Below are 25,831 nucleotides of genomic sequence, written 5' to 3' on the forward strand. Positions count from 1 at the left end.
ATAAACCCAAGGGAGGGACACAGCACAAAAGGACAAACATCTTCTGATATTAAAGACAGATATTAGAGCTGCTCCAGGATTTACCTGCTGCTGTTCCTTATCATCTGCTTTAATTGCAAGTATCAAACTCCGGGTAAACGTCTGCAGCTCGAAGTATTTCTGTTTGTGGCTCTCCAGCTGACTCTCGATGAACCTGACTTCTTCATTCTGGGGGGAAACCAGAGAGCTCTGGGAATGATCTCAGAACCAGGGAATCCTTCAGGCTGGAAAAGCCCTCTGAGGCTGAACCCAACCATCCCCCAGCACTGCTAAGGCCACCACTGACCATGTCCCCAGGTGCCACATCCATGTGTCCCTTAAATCCCTGCAGGAATGGGGACAGGACAAAGCACTGGAATAACCACACCTAAACAGCCCTGGGTTAAAACTAAAATATTTTAGTGACAATGACAACCAAAGCCCAAATCTCTTCCTAAAATTGATCAGGGGGCTGAGAGTAGAGACAGCAAATAAATTCCATTATTGCAGCAGAAGGTTTGACACAAAACCAGGGAAAATTACTTGAAAACTCCTCAAAGCTACCACAAATTAAAAGATAACATCCTCCAGCAGCTGGGTTTGATGTGGATCAAGTGTCAGCTCACCCAGCTCCTCAGGATCCCTCGGGTTACAGAATAAACAGGAATATCAGAGTGACAGAACAGTCTGGAAGGGGCCTTACAGCTCATTCAGTTCCAACCTCCACAGAGTTGTTTATGGGAACTGGATGCAATATATTACAAAGTGAGGAAATATCAATAATTTGTGTGCTCTGGCTAAAAAAGCATTTTCCCAATCTATACTTGCAAATCTCTTAATTAAAAATTCAGATTTGGTAAGTATTTCCATTTATTCCAAGTATCTCTTCTCTTTCCAACTTATTGGACCAAAATGCTAAACCTGTTGATTACTGCAGAGCTAAAATTCATTTTCTCTGGCTATTCACTTTTGCAAAGATCATAAAAATCAAACTGCTTATTTAGGTTACAAGATCAAAGGCATTGCTCATTTTTGCAGAAGGGCTCTGCTTAATAGCACCAACTCATGAGAGAATAATGAAAAAAATATGGTATTCATGCTCACACTGGAATTCAGCTTTAGCTGACATGAAAAGCTGTGACTACATGATGCTCTAAAGGTTTGCAACAAACCTTTTAAAATGGTTATATTTTTGTTGGTTTTTTTCCCAGAAAATTCACATTTTTTTCAGTGAAAGCACTGCTCACCACACTGTTCCAGGTGATAACAGCTCTGGGAATGAGAGAGGAAAATTTGGACTGCAATTCTGAAGCTTCCATAAAAAATCAGCTGAGTTCTCCCCTATGAATACTTAGCAGTTGCCTGTTTAGCTCTGGGTTTTGCCCAGCCCAGGGAGAATTCAGATTTAGGCAGAAAACTCAGGGAGTAATCAGTGCTGTCAAACAAAGGCCTGGCTCTGCAGGGCACTGTCACAACAAGCCTCTCACTGTGCTGACAGGTGACATTAAGAAAAGGTCATTCCCTCTCCTGATTCATTCCCCACTGCCCTTCCCAGGAAAACACTGCTGGAAGGAGGAATTTCTCTTCTGAAGAGATGATCTGTTTATTATTTTGGTAATTGATTATTATCAGGAGAACAGACCTGGTTTCTAAGGGAAAAAAGTCAGCACTGGAGGTAAAATCTCAGGGAAAGGTGGAATTGTGGTGACTCCTGGAGAGCAGCACAGACACAAGCTCAGCCTTGCAGGAAACAGGAGCTGGCAGGGTCCAAGTGCTTCTCCTCCCTCCCACAGCCAGCACTCCCTGCAGCCCTGGGGAATGCCTTCTCCTCAGATCCCCCCACTCCAGCACTGCCAGCTGCTCAGTCCCTTCCAGAGCTGGCAGCACCACGCTGCAGGAAAAGCACTGCAGCATTCCAAGGACAATTCCACTGGGGTGGCTCCATAAATGCCTTTGCTGGGACACATGGAGGGAGCTGCAGCTCTGCAGAAATGGGGTTTTCTAGGGGATGCTGATCCAAGGGACACTTCCAAATGCATAAATATGGACATTTTCACCTAATTCACAAAAATCTGGGGAGCTTTTTATGCTGAGTTTCTAAAGATACCTTAAGCACAGTGTTAAGGCCAAACTTAGACTCAGAAATACAACCCATTTGGGTTGAAACATGGATAAAGTGGCTGGAGGTGGGATGAGGGCATGATGAGCACACTGGGGAAACAGCAGAGGAGCTCAGGATCCCACAGGCTTTTGCTGAATTCCTGACAGATCCACCCCCTGAACTCCCTGGGGATTATCCCACTGTCCCTGACATGGCCCAATCACTCACCTTGTAATCCAAAAGAGAACTCATCTGATCCACTTCAGAATTGCTGATCAGATCACTCTCCTCATCATCTAAAATTTCTATTTTCTGAAACAGAAGCAAACAGTTCATTCCAACACACAGAGGAGACAAACAAACGGGGATCCACATCCCGAAGGGGCACGAGGGATGAAGGAGGAAGGAAGGAGAGCTCTGTGCTGGCTCCTGAGCAGTTCTGAGCTGTGCAGCCCCATTAGATGGCAATCATGCACCTCAGCCAGGAGATCCAGCAGGAATCCAGTGGGAGCTGCTGCCATGGAGACTCGGGCTGTTTACAGAGGAGGAGCTCCCTGGCCCAGCTTTTTGACTTGAAGTTGCACATTTATCCCCTCACAGCCCCTGCTCTGCTCTGGTGTTGCAAAGGAGGCTCTGGAAATTGATCCCTCTGAATAAAGCAGCCATCACAGCAAGTCCTGAGCTACTCCTGCCCTAAAGAAATCAAGGAGTTCTCTTCTGACCCTGCCTGGCCACATCCCCTTAGCTGTAGGGGTGCTGATCCAAAGGACACTTCCAAAGGCATAAATATGGACATTTTCACCTAATTCACAAAATTCTGGGGACCCAGTCCTTGTCCATGGGTCACTCCTGAGGTGTTCATTCAGGTTTTCCTGCAGCATCTGGTCCCTCCTGCCTGCCCACCAGGAATTTCCCTGAAATCACTGAGCAGAAATCTTTCCAGAGACAGTCCCAGCTCTCCCTGGCAGGACCCACCAGGCTCCCAAGCCTGTGCTGAAGGCAGGGAGGATAAAGCACATTTTGTGTGCTCCAGTGTCTGCCAGCCCAGCTGAAGTGACAACACTCAGAGCTTTGATGTCCCCGGGTTCTGCTGCTCCATCAGACCCTCAGGATCACTGGGACTCAAATATTTTTGGTTTCAGACTCAGCTTGAGGAAAGAGTCTCTAAATAACTGCCAAACATTCACAATCCCCTTCTTAGACACACTTTTTAAGATAGGAGGGGAAGGAACAGATTAGAATTTCAAATAGGAAAACCTCTTATGCAAGTACAATGTATTTCAGTCCAATTTTTGAAGTGCATTTTTAAGAAGTTTTGTTGCAGTGTTTCAGAACAAACTATGCAAAAACTCTTCCTTGGTTTTGTTCCATTATTGTATCAAATGAAAAAATTCAGGCAGGTTGGGGAGCTGAGCCTCTTGGGCACCATCTCTCCAAACCATTTCTACTGAAGGTTTGAGATATTTTTCCTGCTGTGTTTTAGAATTTTTAGTACATTTTTAAAGCTCAAATAGGAAGGACTTTTAACACACACAACTGAAGTTGTCACCTAGTGGAAAGCACAAGTGCTGGACAACAAACTCGTCATTAATTAAGGAGTTATTAATTGGTGGAAAAGGAAAGGTAAACATACCACATTATCAGTGGACACTGGATTCTGGTCATCATCTTTGTGGCCAATTTCTTCATTTTGAAGAGCTTCATTTGTCTCTTCTGCAGAAATAAATTGGTTTTGTCAGATTTCATTCCAATTTTATGCTGAAGGACCATTAATGGTGTTTACCACTAAATGTCACAGCTGCTAAATCCAACAGCAAAGTCACAGTATCAATGTCTAATCATAAACAGAATATCTGCCTTATTAAAAAGACATCTTGTCACAAGCATTTCAGGCCAACATCAAACCAACTGCCACCTGAAACAACAACAAAACTCTCAGTTATTCTCTGCACCAAAACTTTCCCATTTTTAGGTTCAGGTTGGAATATTCAAAGCTGATGCAGAGTTTCACATCAGAGATGTGCACAAGTTGGGGTTTTTTAAAATGAAAATTAATGCCTACATGAAAAATCCTGCATTCCCTGAAATTCTGGGGTACATATCTAAATCCCACTTCCCTCTTGCAGACACTGATGGGTTTTGAACCAAAAACTGATCAGATTATGGCAAATGCTTATCCCCAGTAAACCTAAAGGCTTTTTTATGTATAAACGCTTCAAACCAGCAGATTTTACCCTGATATTTCAACCACAAAGCACGAGATGATTCCACTGACCTTAAAGGCCAAGGAGAACACAAACCCCAAAGAAAGGTAAGTCTATTTACCCCTAAAATTGAAGTTTGTTTCTCATATTTACTTGACTTTGGCATATTAAAGCATAAATCTGTGAAACATATTATATATAAAGAGGAAAAGAGGGAAGGGGCAGCAAGGGTCAGGTGATTCCAGGGTCTGTCACCTCCACACAGACCCAGGGATAACAGGATTTCCCTGGGATTACCAAAGACAGGGAAATGTTTAGGCCAGACCATGGAGAGCCAGTTCATGGCTTTAAACAACTTTTAAGTTTAAAATCTCTACACTGAGCAAAATTTGATTGGGAATTGTTTCAAATGAACTCAATGTGCCCGTGGTCACAGCTCCATAGGACAGTCTGTGCCAGGAGCACGTGGGATCAGAGGGAGCAGGGAAGGGTGGAGGTCACAGGGTGAGGTCACTCCTCAGGGACATTCCAGGGCACCAGGAACTCTGTAATCCTGGCAGTCACCCCTTGGATTCCACAGCTGAAGGAAAAAGCATTCCCAACTCCTTAAATATGCATCCTCATCTCCCAGAACCAGCACAGCCCTAATGGCCTCCACCTACACACTGGGGATTCAATTAACACACAATTAAAAAAGGTGAGGCAATATGAGAGCTTTAATGATCCATTTTGCATGACAGCACAATTAATTTTTTAAATATTTACACACTACATTTTAAAAGCAGAAGCCATCAACTTTAATCACTCTACTTAGGTGACTAAAAATTGCTTTTGTCTGTCTTTCAGAGTGGTTTTTTGCTGTTGTGGTTTTGGTTTTTTAATAAATTAGGACCAAAAGTTACAGTTCTCAAACACTGGAACAATTCCCTATCTGGGACTGAACATAACCCATGGCTATTGGGGGAAATATATTCCAGGAAGTTCAAGCCCAGCTGAGCTCCTCCTTTGAAGTGGAGAAATGAACAGAAATAATTGTTGTGGGAGAATAAAGGAGTGAAGGTGGGATTCCTGGATGCTGTGGAAATCCCGTTGTTTCCCTGCAGTTCCTTAGGCTTTGACACTAATAATGCACCCAAGTGCTCAGCCTCACCTTGCCTGATGAAAGCCTGGCTCAGCCAACGTGGAGTTATTCCTCCCTTGAACTGCAGACACTTCAGACTCTTCCCTGTCACCATTTTCTCTCAAGCAGATCTGACTTAAATCAGCTCCTTCCACACCTCAGGCAAATCAAGGACTCTGAGATCCCTCATCTCACTTGGCTTTCAATCACTTGACCCATTTCTTTATCATCTTATTCCCTCTGCACTCGAGTATGACAAAGCTTTCCCAAACTCATTCCCAGCCGCCTCCGTTCCCCTGGCTCTTCCCTTCAGACTGTTCTGAGGCAATGACAGGACCCAGCCTGGCACACTGAGCTGCACAGCAGCAGGCCCAAGGTCAGACTCTCTTTTAGCTTGGAGAGCAAAGGCTCCATTGATCTGCTGGAGGCAGAAGCACTGGGAGCAATTAGTGAGTGGGGGATGTGCGGGCTCATGGACGGGAGGGGCAGGGAGACATCGATCCCATGGGCCCCTGGGGGGAAAAGGGAATTCAGCTGAAGGCATTTCCCACTCCACATCCTGCAGTTTACTGAGGACACCCCCTGTGTGTGCAGTTCCAAGGCTCCTGGGCTGTCCCCTGCTCCTGGCTTTGATCTGCTGGCTGTGTTTGCCTGTCAGACAGAGCAGCAGGAGGCCTGGGCAGCTCCTTGTTCCAGCCTGAGCTGAGGGGTTCCCTGCCAGGAGAAATGGGAATGCACAGTCCCAGCAGCTCAGCTCCAGCCCCACCAGTGCCAGGGGTGGCTCAGGATCATGGGGATGGGACTGTGAAATCATGGGAGGGACCTTAAACCTCATCCAGTCCCACCCCCTGCCATGGGCAGGGACACCCTCCATTGTCCCTGGAGGCTGCTCCAAGCTCCGTCCAGCCTGGCCTTGGGCACCTCCAGGGATGGGTGTCAAATGGAATGGCCATTCCAGCTGGCTGGGGAGAACTGAGCAGTTGGCAGAGAGCATTTTCTAAATCTGCCTCTCACTTGCACCAGCAAAACGTGAACTCTTGACTTCATTTCAGATGAATCTGGCAGACATGGGGCTCTTATGATCAAAGGTTTCTCCAGTCTTTGTACAACAAACCAAACAAAACTCAGAGACACAGAGGCAGAAGAAAGAGACCAAACAGTACCTTCAGCCCAGGCGGGGTGGAGCACTTGTGACTGTCAGACGTTTTTGAATGTGTACAACAGAATCCAAAGCATGCACACTGCACAAAATTGAAAATATAGGCACAGTAGTAACTGCATTCCAAATACCTTGTGAGCTTCCTTCAGATAAGCAGATTGATACTTCATCATTCCTATCATTATCATCCCCCACTTCAGTAGCAGTTTCCTCTCCAGGATTAAGTGCTGATTTAGAAACAAATTCAGATTGATCAGAGAAATCAGCAGGACCTCCTCTAGGGGGTGGGACCTCAATCCCCATTAAACGATATTTCCGTCTTCGATTCCCAATCCAAGTCTTGTAAGAGAAATAAACATGAATGAGATCAGAAACTATAACAAAAGCAACAGGCCCCCAACCAAGTGACATCAGCACATCTGGCCTACAGGAGCAAGGGTGCAGCCAGCAGTTCAGGGAGCTGGGTGTTCCCCTGTATTTCACCCTCCTGAGGCTGCCTCCCCAAATCCTGTGTCCAGGTTCAGCTTTCCAAAGGAAACAGGAAGGTGCACAGCAAAAGGAAAAGAAGCAATAGGCACAAATGGCAGCAAGGGAAGTTCTGATTGGAACTGAGAATATAAAAGAAAAAATAATGTTTTACAGTGAGGCAGAGGGACAGTTTGTCCATAGAAGCCTTTGTAGCTCTAGCCTTGGAGGTACTCAGTATTTCCCTGGACAACATCCTGAGAACCTGACTTGAATCCAAAGTAAATCCTGCTCCAGATAAAGAGCAGAACTAGGTGACTTTGTCAGGTCTCTGCCCCCCTAAATTATTCAACAAATTCAACATAAGATCTTTGATCCAGGTTCTCCTACTCTGCAACTTCCATAAGGAGACTGAAGCATCTGATGGCCCAAACATCTCCCCTGTTCTAGGATTTCCTACAGCACAGAGAGAGCTGGCCAAGGTGACAGATCCACAGCACTCCCCTTGGAGGACAGAAAGGAACTTGGAAGAATAAAACTCAGAGCAGGTCATCCTTCAGTCCCCTTTGGCTGTAAAACAGAGCTTTAGGAAAAGTTGTTTGCAGTGAGTGCAGAGGAGCACACTGGGAACAGTCTGGGAGATGAAACCAGCCCAGGGAATCTGGAAACCCTGCCATGGTGGGATGGAGATGGATGCTTCAAGTTCATCTTACATCAATAAAATTGAATTTCAAAGGAGAAAAAAATAGAAGACCCACATTCTAAATTCTCCGAGTGGATCTGTGCACCTGGTCGTTAATTTGCCTTCTCTGATGAAGAAACATTTACACAAAAAAATTATTAAACATTCAGAGTTTTAACATGATGTAACAAGAATTGTCTGCAACTCTTCACCTCCTGAGCCTATCCTGTCCCTTGTGTCACTCAGGCTTTCAACTTCTTATCTCATCTCAACTCTGCTCAACAGTCCCTGTACCCCAGACCCTTCATTCCATCAAATCAGTTCTCCACTGGTAACCAAAAATCCTTCCCAGAGCCTGGAATCCACTTCTTTACCAACTGCTCCCACTCCCCTGGGGCTGGCTCTCAACCCCCTTCCCACCACCCACACCCCCAGAAATAGGAGCAGCAGCTCCTGGGTTTGAAAACATGATCAGGCCATGGCAAAATGCACACCCTTTCCATGAGGCCTCTGCTCCAAATGAGGACCCCAAGACATTAAAATATTTTAGGATTTTCTTTAAAGACGCACTAAGCATCACTCTGGCCTTATTTCAGAAATACCTGCCCTGTTCCTCTTCCTAGGGTTCTGAGAAAGTTGAATAAAAAACTTTTTGCTTATAAAACCTTGATTAGCAAAGAGAAAAAAGTAAAGGAATATTAACAGCAGTCCCAAGTACTAAACACAGTTTCATGCTGTGCCAGCCTTGGGAAAAAAAACAACAACTCTTTTAAAGCTGCATCTCTAACAAGCTAGAAGATAACATGCTGAACACTATTTTTAGCAAATCTTTTTTGTTGGCTGGTATTTGCTTTCCCAGCTTGCTGATTTTCCTTTTTGAAGAATGCACAACAGCTATGTAGAGAACTACCTAGATCATTTTTTCTATTACCTACAGTTTGGGAAAAAAAAATAAAGAAAACCCCCACAAAAGCAGCCCTTTGAGATCTGGGTCTCTTTTTTCCAAGCAGTGTATTGCCATTCTTGAAATTTCCCCATCATCTTGTGATTTTAACAAACAGTGCTAACAAAATTTAAAATTCAATCTATCTCTTTTTTGGTAAAGAAGGCACTTGGGAAAGGCAGATCTTTTCACAGGCTTTTCAAGTAGAAAAATTTTCATTCAACATACTGAGAATGTCAGAGAAGATGAACATGTTTTGATAGTGTCTCAAATTAAATGGGGAAGAGAAGGTTCCACATCCTGTGTGCTGTGCTGAACAGAGAACATTCTGGAACAGCAAAACAGTGAGGGCAAGAGCAGACTGCAATTGCCATGTGGGAAATCAGCTTGAGAGTTCTATCCCTAAAATACATTCTTATCCCTTATCCCCAAAACACATCCTCCAACACTTCCAGCAAGGTCTGTGAGTGCATGGGATCATTTGTGGTCTGTTCAGGTGCAGGTGATGCCAGAGCCTGGGTGTCCTGGTCTCTGCCCTGAGCTCAGAAACATTCCAGCAGGAGGAAAGGTTTGCACAGAACTCCACAGTGACACCCCTGGTGTGCCAGTGAGGATGTCCCCAAGGGAACAAACCAAGGCAGCCTGGGTGTCACTGTGCTGTCCAGGAGGTGCTGGCAGGGGGAACAGCTTCACCTTCAGAGAGCAAAGGGAAGCCCTTGGAAAACAAGGAGCAGCTTTGCTCTCTACAGAGAAAAGTGATTCTCTTCACCCTCCAAAAGTACAACTGGGCTTTTTAGAATTCCTGTGTGCCCACACAAACAAACAACCAGATTGCTGTTCAGCCCTGAAAGCAGCTTTGGGAGCATGTGGATGCACCAAGCCAGAGGTCTCCACAGCAGGAGAGCTCCACTGAGGGCTGTCAGCCCTGCTGCTGCAGCACCGCCAGGAATTCAGGAAACAGCTGCAAAAAGAGGATGAGCCTGGAAGGAATAATCCCAATTGTCACACCTGTCACAAGGGAAAGGAAGGCTCCTGTCCTTGTCTGACTGCAAAGAATGGGTCATTTCCTGAGGCTGGGATGAGCAAAGAGACCCCAGAGGTGCTGCTGGGTGTCTGCTCATCCAGGACACAGTGACACAACACCCCAGCCTCAGGAGGAGATGATGTGCAGAGGTTCTGGGAGCCAGGTCATCTCCAGCACACCTGGGCCTCCCTCAGCCACCTACAGCAACCATCAAACAGAGCTGACCCAGAATTCCTCCATCACACCTCAACCTCAAGACAGTCTTGTAAAGTATTTTTTCTTCGTGTTTTGGAGCATTTTCTTTCATGCAATTTTCCCTATAAGCATGAATGAGAAGTATTTTCCCTGTATCTTTAGAAAAGCCCTTTTTCGGCATCTTATTAGCAATGTAAATAGTACCTTTCAGTCTTCTAGGATCTCCCTCAAAAATGTAACACTTTTACTTAAAATCTTACTCAAGAGAATGTCAAACAGCTCCTAGTGCTGCTTCTGCTGCTGATCAATAAGACCCTGACCTGAGGGCATTTACTAAATATAGACTGCAGAAAGAGCAGGAGAGCACTTCCCAACATGGCCATTCATTATGTAATACGTGAAATCTATTTCAAGCTTCCTCATGAAATTTTTAAAGCCTTTCATCTGTCCTATTTTTGCTCCTGCGACAAGATAAGGGAAGACTCTGGATTTCTTACCCGAACTATTTCACAGTCAACATTTAATTCTGCAGCCACAGCTTCAATTTTCTCTCTGCAGACTGAGCCCAGGCTGGTCATGCCATTGTCCCAGTATTTCTTTAGGGTAGCTAAGTCTCGGTCACTAAATTGTGTGCGGTCCTGTAACTGCAAGATAAAAAAAATACTGTTAGATAGAAAAAAAATCTGCTTATCCTGAGCATTCATGTCCACAGGTCTCCCACTCAGTAACACACACGTTCTACTGTCTCCATGGCTCTTCTTCTCTTTTAAGTCTCTCTTAAGAATTTGGGGTTTTTTTGATTTTTTTTTTTATCCAGGGCACTTCAGAGTTCCCTGGGATTTGCTGTGAAGGCAGTGGCAGCATTACCACAAGTTTAAGGCACTTCAGCTTTGTTTTAACTCCACCTGATTTCTTTGGTAATTTGTTTTATCTCATTCTATAAGGCCTTACTGAAAATAACTTTTTTTCCCCCTTGTGCTGTTTACTCTCTCCACCCAATTTATGCAAATTACTCCTTAAAGGCTTTTCAAGTTTCTCACCCTCCCCCCTTAAAGTTCTTTTATCTTACTGCAAACTACAACACATGCATAATTCAAAGGATTCTGACTTCCTAAAGGGAATACTTTAATGTTTATGTGGTGAGCTTGAGTTTAAATTGGTTCCACTGTTTATCTGTGAGCTCCCAAACTCTTTGTCTACGTTTATCAAAACATGTGATAGTGGATCAGTGATAAAAGGAGTAACACTGAAAAAGAATTCCTAAACATCTTACCACTGTTTGAACTGGTGTGAGCACAGAACGAACTTCTCTGGTAGAGTTTCCAAGCTTTAACAAAAGCTTTTCATACAGAATTTTATCTAAAATCTACAGTTTCATTACACCAACCCATGTTTTTCACTTTTCCTGCTATTCAGAGAGCAGAAAATCAACCACAAAGTCTGCACTGGTAACTTGTAGCCCATGTGCCACATGTGTCATTATTTCAGTAGCTCAACTGGGTTCATGATTTCAGTAGCTGAATTATGTGTTTGCTCATTTAAAAACTGTTAAAAGTTAGCAAGAAATAATTTAAAGTGGAATAGAAAGTAATTTTTCAGAACTAGGTTGATTTGACAATCTTGTACAGTTCCCAGTTCCAGCTTTTGTTAATCTTCAGGATATTGTAATTGTTGCAATCTTCTTCTCTTAAAAATTACTATTTCTCAAAATGTTAGCAGCACTTGAGTCTCCTCAATGTGTGAACACAAAATAGGGGCATCAAACCTTTGTCTTCCTAAAGTAACCCCAGTAAAAAGATGCCCCAGATAAATTCAAATGTGCTCTGGTTGCACTTGCTGACCTTGGAGGTCTTTTCCAACTTTGATGAATCCATGATTAACTGAGTGCCCACCAGGCACTCAGAGCTTTTCCAGGCTGTAGTTCCACCATCCCAGCCTGGGATTCGAGGGGCTGTTCCCACCCTGCCCATGCCACAGCTGATGGTGCCGGCTCAGAGCGGGGCTGCTGAGGAGCACCCTGGGCACCCCTGAGCTGCTGCACAGCCCGAGGCAGCCCAGCACAGGAATGCTCCTGGGCAGAATGCCCCGTTCAGCCACCAGGAATCCACTTGGCTGAGTGAAGGCTGCTCCAGGCTGAGCAAAGTGCAGCTCCAGAGCCGGGCACAGCCAAATCCCCGGAGCCGAGCACCCGGAGCTGCCGCCGCTCTCGCTGCACGCCCGACCTGAGCTCCTCCTGACACCAAGATGTGTTCAAGGAACTAAAGTACAGCCTGGATCACTGCAGAGAGCTCCTTTTATAGCTGCTGGCAAAAGAGACTGGGACTTGGGAAGAGCTCTGCTCTGCAGCCCAGCACTGGCAGAGGGAAGGCAGAGAGGGGTGACAGCAACACTCAGACTGCACAAGGCACCCTGGCCTCTCCACATTCCTGACTGCTCAGGGCCACCTCACCTCCTGAAGCCCTCACAGTGAACTCACAGAGCTCCCAGTGCAACATTTAAAATCCACAGCCTCAACCCCCCCGGAACACCCAAATCTGCCCTCCCAGGTGTAATTCTCTCATTTCAGCCCATTCACTGAAGTGCTGCACTCAACCATCCCCGTGGGGTCCCTTCCAGCTCAGGACAGTCTGTGGATTCTGTGGGGCACCAGGAAATGAGTCAGGTGTTACAGCACAGGTAAGGGAGAACCTTGCTCAGGTTGTCTTCTCCCACCCCGGTGGCTGGGTTGGCTAAATTAGAACAAAACCCAAAGGAAGTGCAGCTGCTGCTGTAGGGAGCTCAGGTTTCTTCTTGCCACACGGTTTTCAGTTCTTCAGAAATGCTTTCTCTCCTGAAAGAACCCAGGACAAGGCCTGGGTAGCAGGAAAAGTGATCTGCAAGAGATCCTGCCTTGGACTAAAGACACCCAGGGCCTGCCTCGAGCTCCCCAAGAGATGCTGCTCAGGAAGGTGCAGAGCCTGTTTACCTTTTACTTACTCAAAACAAAGACTTTAGATGGAAAAAGCAGAATTTAGCAAAAGCACCTGGCCTTCAAAAGTTTTCCTTAAAAACGAGTCAGATCTTTTTCATTTTAGAGGATAGAGTTAATTCTGATGACCTACTGCAAATGTTTCAATACAAATCTTATTAGACACATCACTATTCAATGAGTTTCACCTCATAACTGCTGAATAATAATGTTAATATAATTTATATTTTCTGCTCTGTCTCGTTTTAGCCATTTTGTTCTGCTAAGGCCAGCACGAGGAGCCCCTGTGCTCGGCCAAGTGAGCAGCTCTGTGGGATCTCAGAGATCCTGAAGGATCATCATTTACACACCCTGCTCTCAATAGCTGCACCAGCATCATGGATCAGTGTCACTCCTTAAGCTCAGTAGATGTAAATGACACTTGAGCATGTCCAAAGCTCAGCTCCAGCTTAGCTGCCTTCATGTGACACGCTGTGCCTTGGGCCTTATCAGCACTTTCTTAGGGAAATCACAAACCACCTTCAATTGCAGGATCATCCCCTTGACATGGATCATACCCAAGTTTGACTCCTGCATTATAAACTGCTTAAAAATTACATAATGACTTTTGTCAGAAAATAAAGGATGGAATTTCTACATTGTACATGTAACTAAGCTTCCATCAATTTAGTTAATAACCTTCTCATGCTTAATATCATCAGAGGAAATGAGGGACCAAGAGGAAAACCTCAGAGCCCTACAAATATCATAATATTCATCATTACAGGACAAAATATCAGAAGATAATATTGGAAAGCTTCATATTTATGACAATACTTATAGGTGAAGGCAAGCCAGAAATTCAATTCTTATTTTTTACATCATTAAGCTCTGAATACAATTCTCATTTCCTCTCTTCAGATAGCCAGCTTGCTGATCCAAGGCTTGGCTTTGACAGTGCTGGCTGTTGGCTGAATCCTTTACATTTCCCACTTCTGTTGGCCCCAGTTTAAGAAGCAGCAGAGGCTTTGTCCAGCAGAATCCAGCCTATCCATTCCCAAGGAAAAGCAAATTGAATCCGCAGCTGTGCCATGCAGGGTTAAACCCGGCTTATCCCCGACCTCCCAAGTGGAACACCACCATCCTTGGAGGAGATGACCCAGTTTATCAGAGACATTCCTGGCTCTCTGCCAGCCCCTCATCCCCCCCACCGTGCAGCAATTTCTGTGGTGCAAATCCGGTGTCTATAATTGGGGTGAATAATTGCACAGGGTGGAGTGTCCTCATCCTGCCTCTCCTCAGAGCCTGCGCTTTCACAGCGGCTGTCAGGCAGCACTTGAAAATGTTTCAGGCCACGTGCACAAAAGCTATACACAAATATCAGATTATTAATCAAAGACATGCTAAAAAATGGAAGAACTTGAGGTTTTATACATAACTTGCATTGATGCTGCAGCTGAGCACTGTGTGTGGTGTTATTTCAATTGCAGTGAAATCATATTAAATCAACATTCAGTTCTGATACTTGGTGATGAAATGGGCTGAGGTAATGGTTATTTTTAGCAAACAAACCTCTCACAAACAAATTTGCCAGGCCTTTGATCCCTGTCACTGCTTCTCTGTTATATTTTGGGAGGAAAGGGAAGATCAGAACCACTCAAAGTGTTCAAGGTATGAACAAATCCCAGATTCTTCTGTCCAAGCACAGTGTCATTTTGCCTTATTCACCTTTCCCAGTGACACCAGCATGGAGCTCTCTGAACCCTGACACGAATTAATATCTGTTTTCTTCAGAGGATTATCAATTTCCACCTCAGGATCTTATTTATATGTATTTACAGTGATTTCTGAATCATTCCACTATGTTTCTCCTTTCCCATCTACACCATTTAGTATCATTCTTACTTTTCAGTTTATTATTTCTTGATTTCCCACATACAAATTCTGAAGGTTTGCATCTTCCCCTAACACATCAAGATATTTAACCTCATTAAAGCTGTTCCAGATTACACATTCCTTCAGCCCGAGGTTTCAGCTTCAGGTTTCACCAGTGCCACAAAGCTGCCCCCTGTCAGTGACAGCCATCCTGAGCTTAGGCTGGACACTGCTGCTCACACACAGCTGCACAAACTCAGGCACAGAGGTGTCTGAAGGCACCCTTCCACTCCTGCTGCTCACACACTGCCAGGTTTCTGCAGCAGAGACTTTTTGCATCTTTCCCCACTGGCTGGGTAAGTGTGAAGTTTGCTCTGAAGGAAGCAGAGGTGATAAATATTTCATAGCACCCCATTGTGAGAAGAGCTGTAACTGCTTCAGCATGGAGCCAAAATTACAGATATTCTGTTAATATCTGTTTCTAAATCAAACTCAACTAAAAAGATTAAAAAAACCAAATAGCTTTATCAATGCAATGAACAGTCTAGCAAAGAAACTACACTCTAAGCCCCAGCCTCATCTCACTCTGATTTCCAAACCAACCCTCAAACCACACAAACTGACAATTCACTTTTCTGGAAATTTTGAGTTATCTGTGTAACAGTGACACAAAAATCAACATCTAGCACTCTCCACCCATTTCAGGTCTTTCCTGTCCCCAAATGCAACAGTCTGAGAGCCCAGACACCCCAAAGTGAAGCTCAGGGCAGACAAGCCCCCCTCTCCCCCAAAATGAAACTTCACCACTAAGGCCCAGTTTGTCCAGAGCCAGCACCTGTGTGACAAATGTTCCCCAGAGCACACCAGTACCTTTAAATCTACCCCAAACACTGCCCATTCTGCTCACACCTCAGATGGCACAGAGCTGAAGCACAGTCAGTACACTCAAGACCTAAGAACAGAGTGCAGATATTTTCTCCCTTTTAATTCTCCTGAACTGGTACCTTCACTGCTATTTTTGAATCCTTGTTATCCTTCCACCACCCTGTGAAAAACCAAAAATCAATGCATTCATAAAGGCCACTGCACATGCACCAGGACAGAACACAGAACTCTGTCATTTCCAAAGACACTCTCATGAGTTACTGAGAGGGTGATATTTCTAGACTAATATTCATTAACAATCAGGATTACATCATCCTACAGCAGAGCTGAGCAGACAAGAAAGAGTTTCTGCAGAACTGCACAGCTTTTATTTCTCTCCTGATACAGTTGAAGGACAGGGCAAGGGAAACAAAACATCAAGGCAGAAGATTAAAAATTCAGAGCATCTAAAAGACAATCTTCTCCATTTTAACCAAAATACAGATTAGCCTTTTTCCTGTTTGAATGGCAGTAATTGCCATAATGGCACTTCTACAACTCCATCCATTCTATTTCTGTTCCCTCACACTCTTTATTCTAAAGAATTTCGCAGTTGAAATCAAAGTTTCTAGGAAGTAGAGCTTTTTCTCCTTTGCTTGTCTTACCCCTGGGTGCACACAGCAGTTTCAGGGTGCCAAGTCCTCAACTTGCCCCCTGAAGGAGGCTGATTCTGCACTCAGGCTGGGAAAGTGCACCCACAAATCTGGACACAGATGTTGTCAAACAGAGTGTGTTAAGCAATGGGGTTTATGCATTTTATTGATTAAAAAGACAAAAGAGTAAAGGACTAAGGAAAAAGAATTCTCTAATTACCATCCTTAATGGTCTCTCACTGCAGGAAGGACATTGAGAGGCTGGGGACAAAGAAGGGAATGGAGCTTGGGCAGGGTCTGGAGCCCCAGGAGGGGCTGAGGGAGCTGGGAAGGGGCTCAGCCTGGAGCAAAGGAGGCTCAGGGTGGACCTTGTGGCTCTGCACAGCTCCTGCCAGGAGGGGACAGCTGGGGGGGTCAGGCTCTGCTCCCACAGGGAACAGGGACAGGAGGAGAGGGAATGGCTTCAGGCTGGGCCAGGGAGGCTCAGGAAATCAGGACATCAGGAATTATTGGAAACCAGGATATAAGGAAATATTTTATCACTGAAAGAACTGTAAAGCATTGGAACAGGTTGCCCAGGGCAGTGTTGGAATCACCAGCCCTGAAAATGTTCACAAAACGTGTGGATGTGGCCCTTGGGGACACAGCTCAGTGGTGACCATGCTGATGCTGGGCTGACTCAATGACCTTAAAGGTATTTTCAAACCTCAGGGACTCTATGATTAATGAACAGGCACCTCCAGATCCTTGAAAGTTTAGATTTTACTCCAGTAATGTCTTCTACTGCTGGGGTCAGGTATTCAGCATGATTACAACACCCAATAACCCCCCAGGGCTGCAGGCAGGGGCCAGCATCACCCCACTCCCAGCCCTGTGCTCCCACTGCCAAATCTGAGCTGGCTCTGGCACACACCTGACCCCCAGAACTGCACTGAACTCTAAAAACAACTTCAGCAGCAGAATTTGTACCTGTCAGGTCACACACCCGACCTGGATTACCTTGGCTAAAACCTCCCCATTTAGCTGTGAAACTCTACCCAGGACACTCCCCAGCTCCTTGGTGAGATGCTCTAAAAGGTCATTAAGTGATAGAGGGAATGAGCCTTCCAGAAAAGAGCTGCATTTTAAAAAGCCTCCTCAAGAGAATTAGCACTTAGGAAAGAAAGAAGATGGATTGAGCACAACAGGATTTGTACAAAAGTACCAGTTCCTCTGGGAGATGCTCTTATAAAGTGCTCTCTGTATAAAAAGAAGTAAGTCATTGTACCAAACTCTGCAGAAATGGGAAGTGCTTCAGCTCAGACCTAGAAAACGTCTGAGAGAAAACACCATTAACTGATGGTCCTTAGATTCCTACTTATACAGGAAACACTGCCACACTCACACTTTTTGGAGACTGAAGAACTGAAAATAATAAAGGAAAATGTTCTGGTTACAGCAGGAGAAAGCAAGGAAAGGCTCTTCCATTGCCTAGACCTCACTGCCAACAGAGCAGGCACTGCCAGGGCATTGCCAGGGCACTGCCAGCTCCACAGACTGGGGAGCTTGGTTTCCATGACAGACACTTCCCCAGTTGCTGCTTCTGACAGAGCAGGAGTGACAGAGCAGCCCTGGAGAGCCTGGCTGTACCATGCCACCTGAGGCTGGATTTGCTGGTAAAGAGGCACAACTGACACCTCTTCAGACAAGCTGGAAATGCTGAGCACTAACTAAACAAAAGAGTTGGGCAGGGTTTTTTTTTTTCCCCTGACAAAAGCTGTTTCATACCTTGTGTTTTGGAGTTGTCTGTGAATTGAGGACACCAAACTGGATGATTCTGCTACTGTGCAATGACATTCATGTGGATAAAATTAGACTTGATCAAGTTCCTACAGCCAGCACTAATTCTGTGTATGTGCAGAGAAGCTGCAGAGGGAGTTACTCTCTTAAGCATTCAGTTACTTCAATTAACAACCACTTCACTTTCAATATAAAAAACATATTCTGACCTCCAAACTCTCAGTCCTGATCAATTCAGATGTTGTGTTTGAGCTAAGAGCATGATTCCTACCTGGGCATCACCTCACACTGGATTACAACCTTGACCCCCTTTTAAGTCAGACATCAACTTCACCTCAACTGAAACACTGCACCTGCAGATAATGTTAGGATCAAAGGAAAAAGGGAAAAAACCCACCCAAGGTAAATAGAACTGACATTTTCAAAAATGCATTTTTATCAACTTTTCATTGCTTCACTTGATGCATTAGATACTTTAAATGGAAATGTACTTACTGCTCTTTTTCTGGAACAACCTGTAATCCAAGGCACAGTAAGGTTTCCTGAAATCTGCAGAGGGGAAGGAAGAAACAGAACAGAAAACAAGAGCAGCTTAAATTGCTGTGAGAGCCAATACTGAGATTTCAGCACTGTGCATTCAATTCTGACACCAATGTCTGTAAACAGGTTAAGACTGAAAACCAAAGTCACACTCACCTTTACTGCCAAGAATAAAACACTGTTACTTTGGGTGAGGGCAAGTGACACAGTGACACACAGTGACACACAGTGACACACAGTGACACACAGTGACACACAGTGACACACAGTGACAACTTGGGTGTTTCTGTACTTTTGGTACCCCAAAACTCGTATTTCACAACAGCAGTTTCCCTTTCCATCCGGCAGGATGAGCAGACTGGAGTCAGACAAGGGCTGAGGACTGAGCTGCCCTCACATCTTTTTCAATTGCTTCACTTCAACTTCCAAAAAAATGCTCTCAATGTTTGTCTCTGAGCTGTTCAATGTCTCATGTTAAAGATTTGAGTACCAGCAGAAATTATAGGGATTTCAGGATGCAGAAGGAAGGAGAAGGGGTGTGAAGGCAAAGGACAGCTGCTTCCATTCCTATGGCTTCTCCATCATTCCCAGAGGTCAGACTTTATTACATAAAAACACCTCTCAGAGTTTTCCCTGATCATCTGAGGGATGTCATAGCCTGGAATATTTTAGGCTTATTTAAGATTCCATGTTCATCTTCTGCTGCAGACAAGCAATGCTCCAGAGACTCAACACAGCTCTGGAGAGATCAGTCACCTGTGAGGGAAAAACCTGGGCACTTCTGCTGACTGACCCAAACTGCTCGGAGAGTTTCTGTATTTGCAGAGTTCTCACTGAAGGCTCTTGCAGCATGAGCACAAGCACAGCAGCCCTGGTACAGGTGGCTGCTGTACAAGCACATAAAACACTTTTATCCTTCAAGCTTTTAGCTGGAAGTACTTGGAGGTCACCCAAAGTCAGACACTTTCTCATGACAGCACATAGAGGGTTGAGGGGGATGAAAGAAGCACCCTCCCCCGCCAAGGGCCAACCTGCATCAGGGTTTGAGCCTAAAATATTAATTTCTGCACTGCACACACACATTTTAGAAATTCTCTTTGTCTGTTATAACCCTCTATCCCTCACCACAGAATCCACTGCAAAGGCACCCTGAGGAACCAGCCAGGTGCCTCCTCTTCACTCATTTAAAGGGGGCTACAAAAAGAAAAAGTGATTTTCTATGGGAATAAAGCAAAATCTACCTGGCAGAGCATTAAGGGTTGCTGGGAAGACAAATGCAGCCAGTTCTGACAGGGACAGGGCCAAACCAGCCAAGTTCATCACAAGAGAACTCCCTGGAGTACAATGTGCATGGCACTGTTCCGAGCTGCCCTCGTGAAACAGGCACCAGGGCTGGGCTTGGGAACAGAGTAAATAAAAACACAGATTCTCAACAGTGTTCCTGTCCCTTAGGGTTGGGGGAAGAAACCAAGACTAAATCCCAACTCAGCCTGGAGGACAGCACAGGTAACCTCTCCACTCCTACACACTCAAAGTCAAACTAAGACAAGCAAGTAGGCTGAAGAATTTGTTTACTGAAACTGCTCAGGCATTAAAATTGATCACTTAATTAAATTTAGTCTTAAGTTACACTAACATGAATTTGATTAATTGAACCAGTAAGGAAGCTATAACTAATTGCTAATTAGATACCCCACCAATATATGACAGTAATTGCTTCATCAAAACATGAATCACACAGTCCTGACTTTGAAGAAGCATCTGCTTGGATGTTCAACTACTCCAATAATCATTTAGCTCAGGTTTAATCTACTTTTAAATTCAAGAAGATTTCCCCAAGTTTAAGGATTTTCATCTCTGTGCTGATGGATAAATTAGCTAAACATGGGCAATAAAATTAACATAAACTGACTACAAAAAATGAAATGTCATCCTGTACAAGCCTAAAAGGATTCAAGACAGCACCTTAGAAAGTCTCTAATATCCAGAAGTGTCACCTCAGGGGTTCACAGGGTGCATGCTCACAGCAATAAGGGAATTAACAGCTTCCTGCTCAGCTTTTCCAAGGTTTAAAACTCTGGAATGACAAGGGATATGACAGGAAACAGAAGCTCCCTCCATCCACACAACAAATCCAAAGAGCAGGGTGTCTGAGACAGGCATGGAGATCAGCTGGGGTACAGATGAGTTCTTCACTTACCAGAAAACCAGATGTGTTGTTACAACAGGGGGAAGTAAAAAAAAACCCCAAACAAAACTCCAGAGATCTTATTCTGATCCATAAAACACCACACAAGCAGATAAAATATCATACTGTGAACTGTTCTAGCTCTTCAAAAAGACTCAGTTCCTACCCCATAAAACCCCCAAACAAAGTTATTCTTAATTTCATTTTAAAAATATTAAAATAGAATAAATCAATCTCTCTCTTGCTTTTTCAAGAGTGAAATAAAGCACCATGAGCACACAGCTGATGGAGGCATCAGTAATGGATTTCCCTTCATGAAACTTTATAAAATGTCCTTAACTCAATTGTCAGCACTTTCACCAACCCTTTATTGGACTGATCTGCACATTTACAGCTTTCCTTCTCCTGTGACACTGGGATGGCAAAGGTAAACAGCATTTCAGGAATTCTATGACCAAGTAAGAAAAGTAACAGCAAACACTGAGAGACTGTGAGAGTAAAGGAGAGAACAGCTCATCTGATCTGCATCTACTCCCCAGAATTTACCCTCTGTGCATCAAACCTCCACTTTACCCAGAGAAGTAATAATTCAGGTGAAAAGTGGCACTGACTTGGGCTCAGAAGTTTTCCTTCAAATGGTCACATGAGATAGGAACAAGTCAGGAAAAAAGGAAAAGAAAAATGAAAAAAAACCTAAAAAACCATGATTCACAAAGTCTTGTTCTCTACCCTGGTGAGCAAAGCACAGGAAAAGCTGATATGCTGTCGACATGATTTATTTTCAGAAGAAAATAAAAAGGCAATAACAGGCAAATGCATGCAGGTGACACACACAGAATCACATTCTGTCAGCCTTAAAAGACTTTTAGCTCAGTGTCTCCAGGCTATGTCATGCCAGATGGTGTAAAAATCCATGAAAAATACCAGTTTGGATGTTTCCTGCACAAGTATCTCTCCCTTTGTAATACCAAAAACTAAAAAAATGTCAAGTGTCAAGTGCTGCAGTTCTCCTGAACATCTTCTAGTTCTTCAATGATCTGCATTTAATTTCCCCTCAGTATCACTAAAGGGATTTTAGTACAGGAAAAGGAATAAAGGGATTGAATGTAAAACTGATTATTTGAATTAGATGCTGTGGGAAAGGAAGCTGAGTTAACTCCATCACAGGGGATCCTAATCCCTGACAGAACACAGAGACTGCCACTTGCACAGGGGGTATGGGATTCCAAGCTGACACCAATGGGGTGAGCAAATACAAAAATGTCAGCCTGAAACCACGTCTTGTGCCAGGTGTGATGTGTGTCCACAGGAGAATACCCATGGGTACAGCCATGGAACGTGCTGGAAAGCCAAAGCAACACAACACAGGCTTGAGCAACCACCAGCTCATGGGTAAGACCCTCCTGCAGCCAAAATTTAGCCCTGGAATCCATGAAATCCTCATGAGATCTTCAATATATGGCTACCAGGGGCTCAATTAGACAGAAGTGCTAGAAGTGCTACCACACTGCAGTGCTGCCTGCTCTGGGTTTGAGAAGGAATTATCTCCACTGAAAGGCATAAAAGGAGCACAGCCTGCAGAAAGGTGAACCTATTGCTTAATAGCCACCAACTCGGAAAGGAAACAGCAATCATCTACAACCTCGGCTTTGAGGCTTGAAGACAGAGATAAACCGAGGGATTACCTGGTAATTATTTTGGTTTTGTGACAGCCTCAGTTGACTTGAAGATGTAAAATGAGGAGAAAAGGTACTTCTGGCTGCGTTGGCAGGGTTATAAATCGTGCTGGATGCTGTGTGCAATGAGGTCCGTGCAGGCAGGTGGAACTCTCTGCTGTGGTAGAGGAGATTGTCAGGCCCGTCCCTGGCAGTGCCCAGCTGTGCCCCACAGCCCCCGCTGCGGCCCGGCCCGGCCGCGGCCGCGCTTTGGTTGTCCCCGCGGCCGGAGCCGCTGCCCTCACAGTATCTGGAGTAGCTCTGGATCTGCGCCCCCATGGAGGCCAGCTCCTCCTCGCGGGCGTACTCGTCCTCCACGTCTCCCGTCTCCATGGCGATGGACAGGCAGCTGCCCTCCAGCGAGGGCGCTTTCTGCGCGGCGCCGCCCGGCACCAGGCGCTGCGGCTGGTCCGTGACGGCCAGCGAGAACACCTCGCGGATCTCCAGGTTCTGGGTGCCGCACCCGGGGTCCCTGGGGTGAGCCCTCGGCCCCGGGGCCACGTGCGACGCCAGGGCCGCGGGCTCGGCTTTGTGCAAGCGCTGGCACGCCAAGGGCTCGGCCCTGCAGGGCCTGTGGCAAATCATGGGTTTCTGAGGTAACACCAGCTCCGCCGTCTGCACCGAGGAGCTGCCGTAGCTTTTCTTCGTGTGACTGTAGATGGAGTTTGCAGAATTGAGCACGCTCGTTTGCCTGGATAGAATAATGGTCTTTTCCCCCACCAAGAGGGAAGCGTTTTTACAGTGGGGTACCTGCCGTCCCAGAGGGATGTGCTGCTGCTGGAAGTCCGCGTCGCTCTTGCCCGGGAGCCGCGGGATGGAGGCTTTGTGCAGCTCTGCCACGGAGGCGTTCGTGTGCTTGGCGGCTCCCGGGCGGCCCGAGGAGCCGGCAGGGCTGTAGATACCAGTCACTATCACGTCATTGTTAGAAGAGGTCCAAGAGGATTGCTGGCTTTGGGATCGAGCAATATTTACCACATTTCTCACTGCTGCTTCCGGGGGCACGGAGGGAGTGGCAGGGGCAGTGCCTGGGGGGGTGCCCCCAGATTCCACGGCGATCTTGCTGCTCATCTTCCGCCGCTTGTTGCCAACCCACGTCTGCAAACAAGACAAGGAACACAAAACCAGGTGTCAAAGAGGCAGAAAAAAATTAGCAATTCCATTTTTAAACAGGTCTGATGACATGTTAAGCGTTTGAGTTGAGATGTAAGTTTACAAATATGTAAATCATGTACTGATTATGCAGCGAACATGACAGGGTGGAAATACAGGCCTGAACAATACAGGGTAGAGATGCAGGCCTCTCCTCTTTGGCATCCACAACTCATACACAGGACAACCCCAGCCTCAATTCCAAAACCCCAGCTTCTCAAAAATCCTGAGACTCTCGTGCCTCCTGTCTTGAAGTTACCCTCAATATTTATTTCATTGACACCACTGTGACTAATTTCACACAGGGAAAAAACCATCCCTGCCATACACAATTCTAGTCAACTAATTTTTTGTCAAATTTTACAAAATGTCTAATTTGAGGCACAATTTGTAACATGCAGTAAAATGTAACTGGTCAGCTTTGCCTCTGCTGAGAGTCCCGTTCTCCTGACCAATTGTATTTAGGGAATTCATGTGCCTATTATAATGCTATCTGCAAGTGCCAGCTGCAACTCAAGTATCATTTTGCAAAGAACTAATCACTGACCAAGAGTTTTATAGGATAAAAAGTAAAAAAGGGAAAAGGGGGGGCATTAGGAGAAGCAGAAATGATGAGTGTAAGGAAGAGAAAGGTAAGATCATGCTAAAATATGACAAATGCAGGACAGAAACTGGATCTGTTTCCATTGCACTTCCTAAGTAAGAAAAAGTTGAAGTGCTGCAAATCAGGGCTCAGGAAGAGAAGAAAACACGAGGAATGATACTTGATTGCAGGAAGGAAAATGGAGAGGGAAGGGAAACATGAAGATGGAGAGAACTGCAATGAGAGGGGAGCTGGGCTGCCTCCTCTAGGACATTCAATCAGCACAAAAATAGCAAACCAGCCCTGGCTGCACCATCAGCATCCAGATTCCTGTTACAACTGCCTGACTGCCCCAGGAGCCTGAACCCCTGGCTGACTTTCACAGCTTCTACCACCTCCAGCTGAGAAAGTAACTTTTAATGTTTCCAGAGTGTTCTGAGGGAGGGGAATCCAGGTAAGAATTTGGGAGCAGGGTTGTTATTTTCAAGGTGCCACTGTTAAACCAATTAAAAACCAACCTAGACTGGTCCCACTTGCTCCTCTTCAGTGTCCAGTGTCACAGCAGCTCCTGGGAGCTCCAGTACCCTTTGTTATTTTTCCATCTCATGCCTCAGGATTTCTATTTCTGCTCCCTCTCGGACAACAGCCATTTTGTTGTCTAGTGTTTCACAAAGGGATTATTATTTCCCTTTCTGTGCAATTCATAGACTCTGGAAGAGCTCCTGTTAGCACTGGGACATTCTTGTTTTATAGGAAAAGAATGTCCTCACTGTGAATAACCACAAAGGACCACAATATTTATGATTGTGATGTGGAATACAAGTGTGACAGAGTGCATCAAAAGAAATAGCTCCACAATTGTTTCCCCTAAATGTAATAATTGATAGAAACTTATTTAGCTTAAAAATAGTTTCTTAATAGCGTGACCTTGCTCTGATATAATACATCATACAAAGTTTCCATAGGGCAACCCACCCTATAATTTAATAAATAACAACTTAAAAAATTCCAACAAAAGACAACAAAAATCACTCCTTGTGCAACCCAGGCCCCTGCTAAATTCAACAGTCATGTGAAGATATTTCAGTGAAAACAAACTCTAAATAGGCTCACTGGGTAAAAATGAATGTCACACACACACACTGGAATCTGATTTAAGACAAGGATAAAGTTAGAGACTCCAGACCTCTCTATATTTTATGTAAAGCAATAAATGTGTATGCTTAACAAATTTGGGAGGCCTCTGTACTTACCCTGACCACGCTGAAATCCAGCTTAGTTTCTTGTGCACACTGTAATATGAGCTGAAAGCAATTTTTACTTTGATTTGTCATTCCATTTTCATAGTAACGCTGCAATATCCTTTGTTGTTCTACAGTAAATACAGAACGCAGATTCATCTGAAAGGAAAAGGAGACACTCTGAAAGCTGGGTGGGAACTGGAACTGTGCAGGAGGCACAGCCTCTCATCTGGGCCTCTGATAAGGCTGAGGACTGACATGTTTTCTCTACAGAACCTTTTACCAACACTCTTGCTGACTTTCCAAGAAAGCCTCTTGCAATCAGCGCTGTGTCAAGCTGAACAGGTGAACTGGATGTTTGGAACAACAGCGACTGCTTTGCACAA

At 45.0% G+C, this 25,831-nt stretch overlaps 1 protein-coding gene across 3 annotated transcripts in view; it reads right to left on the reverse strand.

Moving 5' to 3' along the window:
• The window catches only part of HDX (highly divergent homeobox), a 39,877-nt gene that overhangs the window by 6,507 nt on the left and 7,539 nt on the right, over positions 1-25,831 (reverse strand). For 2 of the 3 annotated variants that reach the window (XM_030228927.2, XM_050974424.1), the window contains exons 2-9: positions 25,458-25,604; positions 22,443-23,567; positions 18,525-18,578; positions 10,409-10,555; positions 6,734-6,941; positions 3,753-3,832; positions 2,348-2,431; positions 85-207 (exon numbers count right to left, since the gene is read on the reverse strand). In XM_030228927.2, the coding sequence (XP_030084787.1) occupies positions 85-207; positions 2,348-2,431; positions 3,753-3,832; positions 6,734-6,941; positions 10,409-10,555; positions 18,525-18,578; positions 22,443-23,567; positions 25,458-25,604 (1,968 nt within the window). The remainder of the gene's footprint in view (positions 1-84; positions 208-2,347; positions 2,432-3,752; positions 3,833-6,733; positions 6,942-10,408; positions 10,556-18,524; positions 18,579-22,442; positions 23,568-25,457; positions 25,605-25,831) is intronic. The other variant, XM_050974426.1, reaches the window with a different exon arrangement.

Source organism: Serinus canaria, chromosome 4A (genome assembly GCF_022539315.1).
Source record: "Serinus canaria isolate serCan28SL12 chromosome 4A, serCan2020, whole genome shotgun sequence".
NCBI lineage: Eukaryota > Metazoa > Chordata > Aves > Passeriformes > Fringillidae > Serinus > Serinus canaria.